This window comes from Lycorma delicatula, chromosome 3 (genome assembly GCF_047948215.1).
Source record: "Lycorma delicatula isolate Av1 chromosome 3, ASM4794821v1, whole genome shotgun sequence".
Taxonomy (NCBI): domain Eukaryota; kingdom Metazoa; phylum Arthropoda; class Insecta; order Hemiptera; family Fulgoridae; genus Lycorma; species Lycorma delicatula.
Window position 1 is genome coordinate 4,488,715 of NC_134457.1, and position 18,661 is coordinate 4,507,375.

At 31.5% G+C, this 18,661-nt stretch overlaps 1 protein-coding gene across 4 annotated transcripts in view; it reads right to left on the reverse strand.

Annotated features, from left to right (window-relative positions):
* tup (LIM1_Isl and LIM2_Isl domain-containing protein tup) overlaps positions 1-18,661 on the reverse strand; it is a 387,091-nt gene that overhangs the window by 101,016 nt on the left and 267,414 nt on the right. For all 4 annotated transcript variants that reach the window (XR_012755607.1, XR_012755608.1, XM_075359380.1 and 1 more), the window contains exon 4: positions 4,078-4,373. Coding sequence is in view for 2 of the 4 variants with exons in the window: in XM_075359380.1 (XP_075215495.1) it covers positions 4,078-4,373 (296 nt within the window). In the remaining 2 variants the exon portion in view is untranslated. The remainder of the gene's footprint in view (positions 1-4,077; positions 4,374-18,661) is intronic.

Genomic DNA, 18,661 nt, shown 5'->3' on the forward strand with positions numbered 1-18,661 from the left:
GTTAATGAAGTTAAATGCGTTGAAAAAAAAAATAAACCTAGTATTTCCTTATTAAGCGTTCATTTAATAATTAAATAGAGAAATTAACTATAATAGGTAACTAAAAAATACTACTTTTTTCCGTTTTCAAGTTTCTAATAGAAAGGTAAAATCTATTTTTTAATCTACAATAAATTGTACAGCTCCGATAAAAATATGCACAAAGATATAGCTTTTAAATTATTTACACCAAATAAATAAGATAACGCGATTTACAATAGTTTACAATTTTATCTAATTTATGTTTTTCTATATCGTATAGAAAAGTCCGGAAAAGTTATATATACCTGCGGGGAGTAAGGCTATAGTAAATAAATCTGTATTCCGGAACATAATCTGTTTTAAAAATCCTTTTTCGTATACAATCTGACCCGAATGTAAGAAAATAAATTTCTCGCGCGTTAAATTCAGCAGCAGGTAGAGAGAGAGAGAGAGATTAAGTAAGTACGTGTTAGCTTATCTTTTACTCTGTTTTCCCCAAATTATTCATATAATTTTTCCTATCGCCAAAATATCAACGAGTAAGGTTTTATAGTATAAGTCGTTTTATATATATCGCAACCTTCTAATTTTTCTTGAATTAATATGTACCTAGGTAAATCGATGTCTAAATTATTTATTTACTGAACGAGCTATTCGACCTGGCAAATCGTATTCGAAAAACCCCGGTTGTAAGTAAATAGCTACCGCTCATTATTTTACTGATGTTGTCGGTTATACAAATTACATTTTGGAAGACGGAAAAGTTTTTCTAGGTAACCGACACATTTAAAAACACATTGAATAAAGCGATAAATTCAGATTCAATTTTTGATCGCTAAAAATGGGAAAAGGCGATTTAAATTAATATGTCGGGTCTGTTGAATATATATATATATATATATATATATATATATATGTACATGAGAGGTGACTGAAACGTAATGCACAGTCGCTCGCAACTCGCAAATAAAAAGAGATAGTCGAATGAAACAAATACGACATAATATTTAAAAATTTATTTTCTACAAAACTTAGATTTATTTTTTCACTTAGCCACCGTTTACAGCTACACATATCTTCCAAAGATATTATCGGCCACTACCGACGGGACTCTCTGCAGACCTGCGCGCGTCATAAAAAAATTGATAAAGCATTTGCAAAATTACATTTTTTTATACATGTTTAAATGCCGCATCTTTTTCTGTTTCTTCAAACATTGAAGAAACAGAATAAATAAAGTCACTAAAGCAGAAATAAATAATTTTTATGACATTTTATTTTATCGTAAATTTTAATCCCAAATTTTCATAGGTACTTTCAAAGCGGGTTTGAAATTTTTCATGTAAAAACAAATTAATATTAAAGAACGACTCATTTTAAGGTATAAATAACCGTAGTTCATCAATTTCCTATAATACTACGGATTGAATTGAAAAGAATCTGTATTGAAAAAAAAAAAACGGTTGGATGCAATTAAATTAACTGTAACAAGCAGAAAAAGAAACAAACGTTGCTTCGACTTGACGAATTGTTATTAGTAATTTCATTTTTTTTACAGCATTAGAACAGCCATTTGTGAAAAAAAATCAACAACAGTAAAATCCAGAATGAAAACAACAGAATATCAAGAAAATAAAAAAATGAAAACCTGGATAAAAAATCGTGTAATGAGCTTGCGGTGAAGAATTAAACAGAGAAAATTCAACCGGAATGGGGTTTTGGATAAAATAGATTCGCTAATACGGAAAACAAAAATCGAACGCTAAAATATATCTTTAAAATTGAAAAAAAAAAAAATTCTTTCGTCGATTTGTCAAAATCAGATTTATTTTGATACTTACGAACGGTTACAGAGATACATTTTTTACCGGCGCAATGATTGGATAGATGGCGGTGACATTCATCGTATGATTTCTCAGTATTATAGGAGAGGCAGATGACAAGCGCTAATCGAAAACTCTTGCGTAAAATCTATAAAAATTCATTGAAAAAAATAAGAATTCTATATTACTGAATTAAACGAAATAATTCTATACGCGAATGTAAACTGAATATAGGTCCTTGTTTTTAAATCGTTCAATCAAATTTTTTAATCGGTTGTTAATTTAAACGACTCCGGGTAAATCCATTTGTTTACGGATTACCGCTTTATCAATATTATAAAAGGTGTTAAATTTATAACGTAACCGACTCAAAAACCCATAACGATCATCCTCGATAAGCACCGTAGAGTAGGCGCGATCCCTGTTTCAAATAACAGCGTTTTATTCTAGACGACTCCTGAAGTTATCTACAACAACCGCGTGGATACGTCGATGTTACGAAAACGTCTTCCGATCGAAATAATTAAACCCAGATATCTGCGGGCTTTACTGAAATCGGGTTCAATAAATCGGAAAAAATTCAGTTTAAAATCCTATAAAACGTCCGTGTTTTTAACTATAATACATAACATGATTTTACGCAAAGCAGTCTTATAAGCGAAAAGAAAAAGATAAGTTTTTGCAAAAATTTATAATTTGTTTTGTCTGTTGGAGAATCGATGCCGTACGATCAGGATAAGCCCATTCGATAACGCTAAATACATTTCGGTGAAATATTAAGCGATCCAAAGGAAATTTAATTACGATCTTTAATGTTAACGTTACATAATAATTTTCAAGTGAAGATGAATCGATCGATTACAAAATGTTGATTAATTTAGTGTTTTGGTGGATTCTTTTAATTTTTACATAGATCCATATATAACAGAATATATACAAATTTGGAAAATAAGCTGAAGTTTATCAAGATTTCATTTTTTTTTTATTTGAGTTATATAATTAAAAAAAAAAATTAATACATTTTGTGTACTTTTTATCAATAATTCAAAACCGGTTGAACTAATTTTACACAAATTTTTCAGGAAAACTTATTATACGTAGTTGCAATTTATTATTATTAAGTTATTTATAGATTTGTTAGGACGTTATGGTACTGTTAGTTAAATCTGTGTCCGCATGAACGAAAAAATTACTGTTCTACGCTTTTAAAAATCTCCCAAAAAACCGTGCTTTTTTCAAACCGATAAAAAAACTGCAAAAATGACAAGCATGTATTTTATGAAGAAAAAGAGTGACGATTCTAACGGTAACGATTTTTTTTTTGGGTGGTAATAACAAGGTAAAAGATGTGTGACGCTTTATTTTTAAATTTATTAGTCTTTTGAGTTAATTATACCTTGTACGCAATAAAAAGGAATGTCTATCAATGCAGTTTCAAATTTTATTTCGGTTTACATTAGCAAAAGTAAGAAGTTTGTAAAGAATTTGGTTTTAAAATTATTATTTTTATTCGGTGTTAATAAGTAAATTTATTTTTATTACCTACTCTACGTTTAAACTAAAATGTTTATTTAGTGTCTCAACTACCTCTCATTTGTACCTTCTATGCATTTATTAAAAGCAATAGGATTTAATTTTATAGTCTCGATCGTACTGTATTTAGCTTATATTTATATAATACAATAAAGGTAAACGATAAGTGTTGTTTTATACATTCTACACGAAAAAGATTGATAGTTGTAACGTTATAAATACATTTTTTGTATAATTTTTTTTTTTAACACAGTAACACGGCAGTCACCGGCAAAGTTACTTGGTGTACGTTGTTAAAACTAACCGGATGGGAATTTCCGAAAAGGAAAATAAAATAAATCGATTTAAATCGGTTTACTTCAGAATATATATTAAAGAAAACATTTTTAACCGACAGCCATTAAAGAAAAAAATACGATCTTAATATTTAAACGTATTTTTTTTTTTTTAATATGAATAATGAACGGTGGAAGGGTCTGTAAATTAATTCTTACCTTTTACAATAATTTTGTTTCATAACTTTTAGAACCGATCATCCGAATTTTCCAACCGTTTATAGGATCGTACCGTAATATTAAATCGCATTATCGATTAAAAAGAAAAACTGAAGCGAGTGATATTTGAATACTAACATTAAATTAATTAAAATCTTAAAAAATAATCCAAGACTGTCTTATAATGTCATGAAGAATGATTTTACCTTTTCCTGTTGTAATTGTTGTTTCATAGCGATCGCTCTTTTTTTATCTTTGCACCTTTTATTCTGAAACCATACTCTAATTACTCTCGGACTGAGACCTGTCATTTCAACAAGTTGTTCTTTCATAAGAGCATCCGGCCTAGGATTCGCTGAATAACACGTCCTTAACGTATGCAACTGTTTTTCATTCAGCACCGTTCTTACCCTCGTCGGTTTACCGTCCGATGATACTTTCGTTGAACCTCCTCCTCTACCGCTACCGTCTCTTCCTTTATTTGAACCGGATTCCGAGGAATCTGAAAAAAAATTACTTTTAATTACTACATACTACATATCTTATTAATAAAATTATTGATTTTCTTAAAATGCACCTTACAAAATTCATTACTCTTTATCGGCTACTGTCTTTCTTTTTCCTGTTTAGCCTCCGGTAATTACCGTTCAGATAATACTTCAGAGGATGATATGTATGAATGTAAATGAAGTGTAATCTTGTACGGTCTCAGTTAGACCGTTCCTGAGATGTGTGGTTAATCGAAACCCAACCGCCAAAGAACACCTGTATCCACGATCTAGTATTCAAGTCCGTGTAAAAATAGCTGGCTTTACTAGGACTTGAACGCTGGAACTCTCGACTTCCAAATCAGCTGATTTGGGAAGTGTACACTAGACCAACCCGGTGGGTTTATCGGCTACTGTCAACCTGTTTTAAAATTAATAAATAAATGTTATATTATTGAGGAAAAAACAAAATATTAAACTACTTTATTAAACGCAATGTATTTTGAAAAATTTACTGTTTAAATTTAATTTACAATACAATTTTACGAGTGAAAACTTATTCTCGATATGAGGTAAATTGCGAAGGACGAAAATATTCTTTAGAAATGACAACAGGGAATTATTAACAACGTTTTACAGGTTAGTGAAAAAAAAATGGCGAAAAATTGCCGGTAAGGAAGAACAATGAACCTGCGTAGACTACGGTAAAATAATTGAAAATACCGTCTCATTTTCCCGCATAAAAAAGGAAAACCGACTGTGAATTCAGTAGAAAGGAAAATGTAAAACGATATGTAAAAAGATGAGGAGTCATACCGAGGAAGAGACAGTGAATATTTTCGTGTGTACCGTAATTTTTTTTTTTTGTTTAACTTACGGGACCACCGTTAGGTATTGCTTCAGAGGATGAGATGAATGATTTGTAGCGTGTGTGAAAATGCCATGTCTGACTGGGATTCGAACCCGGGACCTCCGGATGAAAGGCCGAAACGCTACCACTCGCGCCACGGAGGCCGGCCGTGTGTTGCCAGAGAAAAACAGCACGCCGTCATAAGACTTTAAAGAGGAAAGATTTTTTTGACATATAAATACTAGGATTTAATATAAATGATCTCGTATAATTTAGATAAAACACATTAAACATCTAAAATATAGTACTACATATTATTAAAAATGGGAAAAAATAAAGTTATAGGATGATTTTAAAGAATTCCAAAATTATTAAAAATTAGCTCTCCGTCGCAGCTTTGCCTGCGCTATATAGTTTATTTGCGTTTCTCATAGCGGTCAATCTTTTTTTTTTTGTTTTTTAATCAAGTAACCGGAGGCAAGTGCAGCCAGTCGCACGTACAGTAACAGCGGCAGTAGCTGTTTCGGTTGAATCATAGCGCCGTGTACGTTCGCACCCTTTAAAAACACTGGAATTAAAAAAAAAACCGAAAATGGTTTTCAAATATTTATCTGAAGAGTATTTGCAAACCCAAATCTACTGAATATCTAGTTTAATATAGTCGGTATTGAGAAAATTTACAATCATTGTTCCACATTTTTTTTGCCTTTCTTCACCCTCTTTCAAGGTCGATTTCAAAAGTCTAGAAATAGGTTTATACATGAGGATTATACTCCCGAAAAATCAAGTTGATTTCTTCATTTATTATCGAAAAATTAAAAAAAATAGCAGGATTTTCAAAAAAACCATTTCAATCTTTAAAAGTCGGTATTTCAAAAAATCTGGAAATTTGTTTTTAGATATTTACATGATCACACAAAAAAAAGAAAAATAATCAAGCAGATATATTCATTTGTTACCGAGAAATTAAAAAAAAAAAAAAAAATTGTGAATTACAATGTTACACCATTTTACCCCTTTAACCTGGCACTTTCAAAAAGTCATTTCTTAGCGTGCACCGTAAGAAGAACATGTATATAACTTCTCGTCGAATTATTTTCAGTAGATTTTTCTTAGCGCTGATTATGAATCGTTCACGACATGTTGTCTTCGATTTCAATAAGACCTCTATTGAAATTATCTCTACTGAAAAATATCTTTGAAACGGCTCGCTGTAAGAAAGGGTCGTGAGAATTTAGCGGCCCGCCACCTAGCGGCCCGAATCAGTGCAACACCGTAACGGACTATTTATTATTTACCCGTTTAAATAAATAATTTTTCATTTTTAACTAACATTTCCGAATAACCGTGATCTGTTAGATCGAAAACGACCTGATGCGTGCAAAAGTTAGCCTTCAACCAACTAACAAATACCCCGTTTGAATTTGGAAAATCAGGCGGTTGTTTGCAGAGGTATTATAAGAGCACTCCAGGTTATACCCGGTTGACGGTGATGATCGGTCTAGCCTCCCACGAGGTGCTCGCATGCCTCACCAGAGCGATGAGGCTAGAGCAGCCTCACACGCAGTTCCCACGGGTAGCCCATTATTGTTAAACTGATTTTTTGAATTTATTTAATATTATTTGTAGTTTATTCATTCGACTGATTCGAATAATTCAGTTCAAACAGGGAGAGACTCACAGTTGACAATTTATTAATTCAGTTCTTTAAATTTTGCGTTTCAATAGGCAAATCTCCACTACTCTCTTTTTCTGTTTAGCCTCCGGAACCACCGTAAGGTATTACTTCAGAGGATGATATGTACGAGTGCGAATGAATTGCAGTCTTGTATAGTATCAGGTCGACGTTCCTGAGAAGTGTGATTAATTGAAACCCAACCACCAAACAACAATACGATCTAGTATTCTAATCGTTAAAAAATATCCACTACAAAATATATACAAATATTATTTTTCGAGATGAAATATTTCTAAAAACCTACTCAGTTATGCCAAGAAACACGGGTAAAGATTTAGTTTTTTTGTTTATCCCAAACAAACAAAAACCCTCTTCATCTCATTATATAATAGTATATATAAATATAACTGTTGTTACAGATTTGAATGTTTGGTACCGTACGGTATGATAATTTTTAATGCTGTAATTGAAACCGAACATAAATGATTACGTAAAAATATCTGTACACTGAAGTACTTATTTGTAGTTAGTCGTGAATTAATCGTACTTGTACAGGCTACGTTTACAGTCCAGTGAAACGGTCAGTCGCTATATAGAGTTTGTAAAGCTCAAGATATGTTTATGATAAGATATATATATATAGATATATAAAATGGAGTAAGGTCCATCCTTTCTAGTATCTGAGGCGTACTTTTAAAATTATTTATTTCCTATTTTTCAAGCGACCGCGCAGTTTTACCGCTCGGCCCGGCATATGAGAGATGAATTTTTTTTAGCGGGTTAAAACTTCTAAGCCTGAGCCAGGATCTACCGGATGAAAGGTAGGGACGTTACCACTCTGCCACGGAGGTCGGCCGCGATAAAGCGAACGGTATATTAATAGACAAAATTGTGAATCGTACGTATACTGTAGAATGATTTATACCTTCGCCGTATTCAAACTTAAAAGGATAGGGTAACTCGGGTAAATTTATCTGAAATATAAAAATAACAATTAAATTGTAGGTATAAATGTCCATTCCAAGAAATGGAGAAAGAACAGATTTTCTCGGAAAGGTAAAAAAAAATATACCTTTGCAAACTAAGCGGGATCACAATTAAAAATTAAGCACTAGAAACATAAATTTAAAAATTTGCAAGACTATTTTATCAAGCACCTAATCGATTATATAGACCGGAGATTCTAGACCTTTCTGATGTGAGGAAAATTTTTTAGAATTTATTTCTACGGCGGAGTCCCTTAGGTCCATCCTACGTCTCGCAAGTTAATGCGTTTATGAATAATTCAACGGGGATGGTGGAAGAGGGGATATATAGTACGGAAATTTAAAGCAAAAAGATATCTAATCTTAAACAACGACGCAAGAAGTGAAACTATATTTTAAAAACTTTGAAATTTATTATAATTCGGCTACAACCGACACGCATGAAAGCGTCAAAACGTTTACGATACGTTCTAAATGGAATTTGTATTATTTTAATTCTATTTCTTAATTTTTAATTCGATTCAATTTTTATTTATTTAATTCTCTTGAAGCGGCAGCACAGCCCCTCAAAAAGTGCACACGGATCCCTTAGGGCCACGTAGAGTACAGGGTTTTTTTTTTACTTCCGGGACCACCGTTATTGCTTCAGATAATGAGATGAATATCAATTTTTGTAGCGTGTAAAATTGTCATGCCTGACCGGGATTCGAACCCGGGACCTCCGGATGAAAGGCCGACTTTCATTCTACCACTCGCGCCACGAAGGCCGGCAGAGTACAGGTTTGGAAACCGCTAATATAGGCTGAAGCAAACGCCATATAATTTGGCAGATGTGACAAAAATCATCGTAGAAAATTATTAATTAGACCATTAGATTTATTAAAATGTATATAATACTATGCCTTCTATTTTCCGTTTTAATTTTGTTCTTGTGAAAACAAACAAAACGCGGTTTTCAGAAGTAAAATTTAGATACTATAAAAAAATAATTGATATCGATAATTATTTTTATTGTAAAAAGTCGTTCGACTGACTTTATTTATCACTCCTACGAATACGGGCAAGAGTAAACACTTTTTAAAACGTCCACGACGAAAGAAGCCCGTTTCGATATCTGATTTGAGTTTTGCGGTAATTTTACGTGTCGTTTAAACCGTCAGTGGAAAACGATTTCGACTATATAGATAGAAATGAAACGATCGATGGAAATAGATTTGTAACTAATTTTTAAATTAAAAAGGCGCGTATCTCGTTCAAGTTGCAATGCATTATGTAGCTGCTATTTGTTTTTGTACCTTTCAGTTAAACTATGCGGCAGGTAATTGATTTTTTATATATTTTACACGGAAAATTTTGATGATTTTAATGATTTAATTTACGATTTTACGATTTGTTACGATCCATTAACTCGACTAGGCCACCTACTAAATTGCGCGGCGCTTAGTTTAATTTTTGCTACCGGCCGCTTAATTATATAATTAAGATTTCTACCGACATTCGTTAGTTTTTGTTGTGATATATATTAAGGTAAAGAACAATCAGCTAATTAATATCTTAATCTTTTGTGCTATTTTCGATTGGATATTATTTATTAAAAGTGATTTTGTAGAACTAAAACTTTTATTTACGACAACTTAGTTTTACTTGAGATTCTGCCTTAAAGGATCAAACGACTAAGATGAACGGCTATCGGTTCTTAAAAATAATTATTTTAACAAAAAAATTGGAAAACTATATAATAATTTTAAAAACATTTATTAACGATAAATTTTAACACCTATAATATTTAACTATAATAATTTCAACGAGCCTCTTATCCGAGCAAGTTATTTTACGCGTGCGTAAAAAGTGTGGAGAATTAATAATCGGAAGGGAAACAACCGCCTGAAACTATATTCGCCCTTCGCTATAGGACAATGTAAAGCAGCTTATTGTATGTCGCCGCCCTTAAATGTTTAATCGTTTATGTGTTATCGCTATACGCTACAAACTGTACATTATATACCGCCCTCTTGTGACTTTCAAAACGGCATCCGGTAAACCAGCAACTAAAGATTAGTAATCGACGGTTGCTCATTTAAGTGTAAAAAAAATTATTATTCGCAGCATACGGATACGAATTGATATTCAATTATAAAAGCGCAACAGGGGAAAAAAAATTACTCAAAAGTACTCGACTAGTAAAAGTTTGCGATCAAAAACGTTTCGTTATTTATTCGATAATACAAATTTTTAAAAATCCAACTAAATTTAATACTGAATTATTTAAAATAATTGTGAAGAGTAATTTAATAAATTATAGGCTAAATTACAGGATTTCAGCCGCTAATAAGAGCAATTATTTATTTGTAGTTTGAAAAATGACGATCTGAACGAGATTCAAACCTAGGACCTTTCGGATGAAAGGGAGAGACGCTACCGTTCCGCTTATTTATAATAATAAACATTATTTTTTCTTTAAGTAACAAGTTCGGCGACCCGATTAAACTTATTAATGGCAAGAATGAATTTGTGTAGGGTGTGAAAAAGTGAGATTAGAATCCACATATTTCGGCTGAAAAGAAGAGACGCTACGGAAATATAATTTATATTTTGTAAAGATATGTTACTATTTAATAAGTAAAAAATAATTAATATATTTCTTGAACAAAAAAATAAAGAAATATTTCAGGAAATTTTAGAAATATTATAGCTTATTTTAATAAAGCACGCTAAAAAATGTAGGAATAAATATTTTAATGCGTTTCTAAAATTGATAAACGTAAATGTTATAAAGATGTTCTCAAATTTTTTTAAAAATAAAAATGAAGACATTCAAAAACGAAATAAAAATACTTCTATATTTAAATCGGTGTCTGTGCGTTTGTTTATTATTCAAAATTATTTAGCGTTATTATAGTGAATACTAAAAATTAATTTTAAAAGATATGTAAAATATAATTTCCTTATCGCTGCAAAAAAAATTAAGCTAAATTTAAACTACTTTATTCAGATTAAGATTAATCTAAAATTAGCTGCTGTTTTTTAATAATATTAAAAATATTTTTTAGATTCCGATACAAATATTTTTCAATAGTAGTTTTTACCGATTCGTAAAAAAAATAAATATAATCGACTTTATATTTTTTTACACAAAATAGATTTTAGTCATTAATAATTTTAAAAAAATAAATTAATAAATAAATTACCCGATTTTTCGGCGAGTGCAATTACAAATCTTTCTTCTCCCATCAGATCACAGGCGCAATAAGCCTGCAAACATTTTTGTTTTAAATGTGATCGCACAAAAATTATTTCTTAAATAAATGACAATTTTCCACCGTAATTAAACATTTTTCACTAGATTAACGTTAACGACGTATAACCTTCAAACGGTGACTGTATCTTTGACAGAGAGAAACTTCAGAATATTTTAAATGATATTAACTTAATTACATAAGCTACGTATAAAAACAATGAACTATTTTTAAAAAGATGTTTCTTTAAAGAAGAGGAACCCAAAAAGTACGTCCTTTATACACAAATTATATTTTATTACATAGTTTAACTAAAGTTGAAAAAAAAATTCCTAAATTTCCAGCGTCTTAAAAATTGGGTGCTAAAAAAATGAGAGATTTACTGCAAAGAATGTTTTTTTGGCAGATAATATAAACGATTTATACGTTACCGTGAAAGGCCGATATCGGGCAAATGTCGTAATCTCCGATGAATGTCGGCAGATACCGAATGCGCCGGCGAAAGAACGAAATATTTGCTTATTCTGACCTTCGCCGGCATATATTGACAAACACAGATAAGCTCTGGTGGGGGTAAAAACGATAACTAGAAATTAAAAAAAAAAAAATCAGCCGATACCGATCTCAAAGGTAAATATATTACGAGAAAACCTAGTAAAAAAAATAAGTTTAAATTTAAACTAAACATAACTTACGGTCGCTTCGCTCGCTAACCTCGTATAATTAACGTTAAATATTAAAATTATATGTGTTATTTTCCAACATTGGAGGCGATTAATTAAATTCACCGCATCCAGAATGCGCTGATGGCGAGAATTGAATGAAATGTTTTTATAAAAAAACTGGTCAAATCATGCGACCATTTATTTGTGTCGTTATCCGTTCGGTAAATATATTCTGTTTATCCAGATCGGCCCTTTCAATTTATAAAATGCTGAACCTTTGATTAATTTTTTTTTTATAAATGCGGTGAATTTGACTGACGACTCAATTATGCTGTCGAATATAGACTCCGTAGAACGGAAAAAGTTTCATAGACTAGGATTATTTATTACGTAATCGACTCTCTCACTATATACTCTTAGTAAAAAAGTAAAAAAATTAATAAAAATTATTAAAATAAACGGAAATAATATATAGTCGCTTTTTTCTAGTTCTGGTGTCCGGGCAAATGATAAGCTAAATTGATTAAGTTAATTAATTCTTTTGTGTCAACATATACATAAGCAATTCCTACGTACTTTTTTTTAATCTTTTTATTCCAGCTATAGAATGTATAATATATTGAAATATATAATATATTGAAATATTTTTTACATATATATATATATATATATATATACATATATTAAAAATATAATATTTTCGTTATTAACGACTCACTTCATTATAATAGTCGTCTTATTTTATTCCCTGATTACTTTTCTGCTAACGGTTGAAATTTCTTAAACCCGTTATTAAAATGAACTTCATTATGAAATTCATTATAAAGGATTTCTCTTCGAAAATCTTAAAAAAATATATACTTTTTTTTAGTACTTTTTAACTAATTATCGTATGAAACTCTTATCAAACGCACAAGACACTCTAAAAATATTTCAAAATAATTACTTAATAACTAGTCTTTTTTTAATAACCGTTTTCTATCGGAAAGTTTTTGGACTAAAGTTTTGTTACTTCGATTAATAATGGCTTATTTTTTTAAGAATTTCTCGATTATTAAAGAAAATATATTACAAAAACTACAATCATACAAATATCCTATATTTTTTACCATCCTGACGATAAAATTTTCATTAGTGATTTTATGAAAAAAGAGAGTTCGATAACAAAACCGTATTAGAAAATTAAAATGTAATCGATATGTAGACGAATAAGTCATCGAAATATTTTACAATTTTTATTTCAGATAACATTTACGTAATAAGAGTGTTGAAGTAATAGAGCTTGCAGTATATTGTTTAGCTCATTTTTAATTTTTTGCGACTCTGATACGTAGTATTTAAAATAATTTCTGCATTTCTGTTGTCGATAGTCGTTTGAGTCCATCAAACATTGCCCTTTGTTAAAAACTAAAGAAGACTTTTTTACGTCGATCAAACATTAATTTTTGAAAGGCAGAACCTCAGAGAAAACTAATGCCTATTTTAATATTACGGTGAATCAGCTCCGCGGAATAAAACGAATTTCAATCGACGCGGTGATAAGAGCGCAAACTACGTTGGACGTTTTGAACAGCCTGTTGAGATCAGTACTGCAGAGAATACCCCGGAATTGAAATAGGACATAGAAATATCAAGTGAACGGGTGCACCGTATTTTATTCGAATATCTACAAAACGCGATAGCTACCCGTAAGATGGATACCACACTTGCTTGCGATCGAACAAGAGCGCGAAACAGTAAATATTTTTAAGTACGGTTTGGGACTGTTCCAACGTCATCGAGAGGAATATTTTTGAGCCGCTAAATAAAAATTGATGCTACACGGATTGACCGCTACAAAAGTAAATAGAGGTTGCAGTAGGGGAAATCGCTCCGAAGAAACAGTGGAAAAACGTTCCATCAACAGGAATTATCGCTGTCTTTTGGGATGCTCATCGTCGGTAACTTCGTCGCTCTTCTTCTTTTTTGGAGAAGGGTAAAACGATTACCTGAAAATATTACGCGTCTTTATCGGATCGTCTAAACGAAGGAATAAAGAGAAAGGTTGATGAAAATGACGGGGTTTTTCACCGAGTATAGCACCGGTTCGCTCTTCTGAGACGGTGGCGGGAAAAGTCTTCCTCATTTCCTTTGATCAACGGTCTTAGCACCATTATAAAATTATCTGTTTCTAAATACGAGAAAGCAGCTTGCTCGAAAGCTATTTCCAGCAAACCCTTTCGACGTAAAGTTACTGCCGAAATAGTTACATATTTTGAGATTTGCGTAAATCGGTAAGAATGGTATCGAAAAACTTGAGCGTCATCAAACTGAGTGTTTAAATTTCAAAGAGATTCATTTCTCTTATGGTGACAAATAAAAAAAAAAGTTTCCCTAAAAACTGTGTCTTTAATTTTCAAAAGGATTTATCAGATATCCCTCGAGTTTAGGAAAGAATAAATGATATGAAACGGTGATAATTTTTAAGTTATAAAATACAGAATAAATTATGTTCGATAATCTATAATGTTCCTTGCAACTTTTTTCTTGTATCAGGTGCTCAAAAATATGTCCGGTAATAAATTTTAAAAATCTTATAGAAAAAACAAATAGGTTTATAGTATTAAAAAAGAACTATCGATACAGGACAGCAATGTAAATGTAATTTTTAATCTAAATGAAAATAAACGAATGCGCCAATGGTAATTCATTATATTGTTCGCCGATCTCCTTGGCGGAGCAGTAGTCTTTGCTTTTCATCTGGAGGTCCCGGATTCGAATTCCAGTTGGGTATGGCATTTTTCATATCTACAAATTTAAATTTCGGCTATTGACAGTAGCAGTAAAGTTCGTTATATCGTAAAGAAAAACAATGTTGTAATCGATAATACATGATGACAACTAATTTTTGATAATTTATTGTAAGATAAATTTTACAATAACAAGAAAATGTTACTTATAATTAACGAATCGTTTCAAAATATACTTATATATGTTCACTAAGAAAAATAATTCTACCCCCGCATAAAAATACATATGTTTTAATATTTAATCGGGGTGAAGACTTTTAAAAATTGTCTTTAACATTCTGAGATTAAAAATAACGATTATCCTATTATTTTACATAAGCTAAACGTTTATAATTAATAATTTGTACGCGCTACTTTCCATTCCTTGAACTGGTTTTTACGATTTAGCAGTAACAAATACAAACATAAAATTCATTGAGTATTGTTTACGCACACTAGTTTAGTGTCGACGGATTCTTCTCATCAGTATCGATATGGATCTCAATATTCTGGTTTTTTATGATTTATCTTTCAATAATCCCCGCATCGTTCCGGTTTGCAGCTCAAAATAATATCTTATCCTTTCACAAATACATATGAAAACAACACAAAACAGTTCGTTTTAACACAAAACAGGAAACATTTAACAGACAGCGAGTTCTGCTTAGGTAAATTGTACTCTACATAATTTAATGAATTAAAAGCAATTTATATCTTAGGATATATTTCACGGTTTTGCATTTATATTTATAAATGTATATTTAACGTTAAAATTTTTTAGTAAAATCTTCTCAAATCGGGTTATTTATTTTGAAGTAAATTGCACCGATTTACTTCGGGTTTGACTATTATATTTCTTAAACTACAATGGAGTGGCGATTAGGTTTTACCAAGAATACATTCTAGGTAGCTATAACAAGACCGAAATGTTTTCAATTCGATGTAAGTATTATGTATTAACGAATTAATTTTGAAAACGTTGTCATTAATGATTCTAATCTAAAAATAAACTGCCAGTTTTTAATCAAAGTTCACACACACACACACACACACACACACACACACACACACAGAGAGAGAGAGAGAGAGAGAGAGAGAGAGAGAGAGAGAGAGAGAGAGAGAGAGAGAGAGAGAGAGAGAGAGAGAGAGAGAGAGAGAGAGAGAGAGTGAGAGAGAGAGTGTGAGAGAGGGGGGGTTTCTAAAATGGTGGAATACTTTTTGGGAAACACAAAATATCCTAGGAAAAATGGAAATTTCTCGTTCATTCTCCCACTGTCCGCCATTTTCTTATTTTGATAAAAAAAATGTATATCTCAAGTTTGGATAAATGAGTCACATTAATATTTGTAAGCGTCTTTGGAATAAAGTTTAACATTAGAAAAAAATCATGACTTAAATACCTCCGAAAATTACAAAATAGCGGCTACTTTTTATTTTTTAATTCATTACATCTCCATAAATATAAGTTTTATCAAAATTTATGAATTTTGATAAAATATTAAGCCTTTTATTTTGAACAAAATGGCATTATTTTTTAAAATCGGTTAAAAAGTAGCCGAATTACGGCAGAAAATCGATCTTGTAATTTTTTGTCAGTTTTCATGTCCTCCACTTTACGTTTGATACTAGAATGCTAGAATTAACAATAAATAAAAACAACTATTATTTATTCAATTAATATATATATATATAGAAAGAAAAAGAGAGTGAGAGAGATGTAAGCAAATTACGGGAACCCTTAAATAACTTCAATAGTTAAACATCGAAAAATTAAATTTATCAAATGCCCCTTCCCGAAATTTTATATTTTTTGATTTGACACCATCACATCCGAAAGTCTCCATGAGGAAAATCTCGTATTGACGTAAGAGCAGGTGCTAACGTTTTTCTAGAGTTTCATTGTTAAGCAATTATTTAAGGGTACTGTAGACCACGTTTGAAATCAGCTGTGAAAAATATTTTAAGGCCGCCATTTTGGTTAAAAAATCTTTTAACGTCCAAAACCTTATACGTCAGATTATTGGTTTTTCAGTACCCTCTAATATGATTTGTTACATCCCTATCCTTTCCGCTGAGTCGTCTCCCCCTTCCACAGGGATCACTTGGGTGGTCGGGGTGTAGTGATGTCATACCGAAAGATAGATCGTTTCGGGGTCGGAGCGTTTGGTAAATTTCATTTTTTTTTAGTTTAATTGCTGAAAAATGATTCAAAAGCCGTTATAATTTACGAACACTCTGTGTGTGTTTAAAAGCATAGGGAAAATATATATGTGTTAAAGAAAAACGAAGTGTATAATGTTTTTCTTTATACAGAAAAGATATATCACGGTAGAAGTCAAGTGTTTAGATATAAAACGGCGAGGTAAATATTTTTACGCGTCATGATAACGAAAACTAAATGTATTTATTTTGGATTTCAGTTTACGTGAAGTACAGAAAATGTAGTCGACAACAAAAACAATAATCAAAGACAATACATCTACCCCCATCAGTACTAATAAATAAAGAAACACAACCAAAATATTCACCGGTAGGAAATCGGTTGCCAGGAAATTGAATTGAAGTATGCAACAGTTAACTGATAAATAGGAAAAAAATATTACAAAAGATTAGTAGAAGAACGATCAGATAAAAATTACCGCAAGATGGTAAAAAATTATTCCACCCGACAGTGTAAAGCGATCGTAGAGTATTCACGAACTAAATGCGGCAGAATGTCTGCATAAATTTCAAAGACGTACTGTTGCTGATAAAAATATGAGAATTCAATCGCTCCCAAAATACAAGTATCTTACTCGCACATTTGAAAAGTTAATAAAACATGTGGATTTCAAAACAGTTTTGTATGTATGTCCGTAAAAGTATGCGAGAAAGTAATTTGATTTGTCACGACTACGCAGTGCCGTTCAATTATTGTAGAGTATCGATCGACAATCTATGTTTTTACGTTACATTTTCACTAAAAAGATGATAGCTATGAAGCTGCTTGACGAAAATTTCATATCGGTCTCTATTTCAATGCCAAAACCCTGTTCCATCAATCAACCAGTAAAACTCCGACCTGATAATTTTGAAACTACGAGCTAAATATCTAGTAAGAAATAAATTCAAAACGGTACAGAAAATTATTTTAAACGATTCTTAGCGATGAACCGAACGATTATACGATGAACGAAATCTCGATCGGCTTTAGCAGAAAATATTTACGTCTGATAGTGCGATAATATCGATTATCTCTTTAAGAGATCGTTTTGGAAACGTCATCATATTCTACAACGAAAATAAGATTTGGTGATTACAAAATATTTGTGTAGGTGATCTTTTTATACGGTTATGTTTAAAAATACGATCGTTCGTCATCATACTCATCGAATTAATGAAGTGAAAGGTGTAGAGACAGGAAACGATTTCCGAATAGTGACGTCGTAGAGAGTTACAACGAATTTAATTCACGAATACAATGAATTGCCTTGTTGAACTTTTTCGCTTTTCGTAGGATGTTATGTTTAAGAAATTAATTTTGTATGAAATAATGAATAGTATAATAATGAATAGCATAATTTGAATTTCGATAACCGTATAAGAGTGAAAATCAAAATAAGTCTTAATTTCATGTCGCATTCATTAGAAATACCCGTTGACGCGGCCTATATTCGTAATAATAAATTTTCGCAGTTGACGAATTCACTTTTTTTTTCTTATGTAATTTTGGATAATGAACGCGTTGGACTCCATATATTCAGTCGCTATAAGATGCGATAAAATTGATTATTAATTTTTTTTTAATACATTAATGCGTGTAAAACACTAAAAATATTACACTGAATTTATTAACAATACGAATAAGAATATTCAGTAGAGTTAAGCGTATGTCTCGAACGGCGGCGGGTATATAAGAAAAAGACAGAATAAGTGACGCTGTGAGAAGGGAGGAGAGAATCTTTACAGTTCCTGCGGCGTTGGCGGTGAAGGGAGAGTATTGCGTGGGAACGGTGCCACACGGTACAGATTTACACACGTCATTGTTTATACATAAGCCTGGCGGATTGTTTATGCAGGACTCTTCGTGTCAATCAGCCTAGCGATCACTCTTGACAGCCCTGCAGACGGATCAACAGT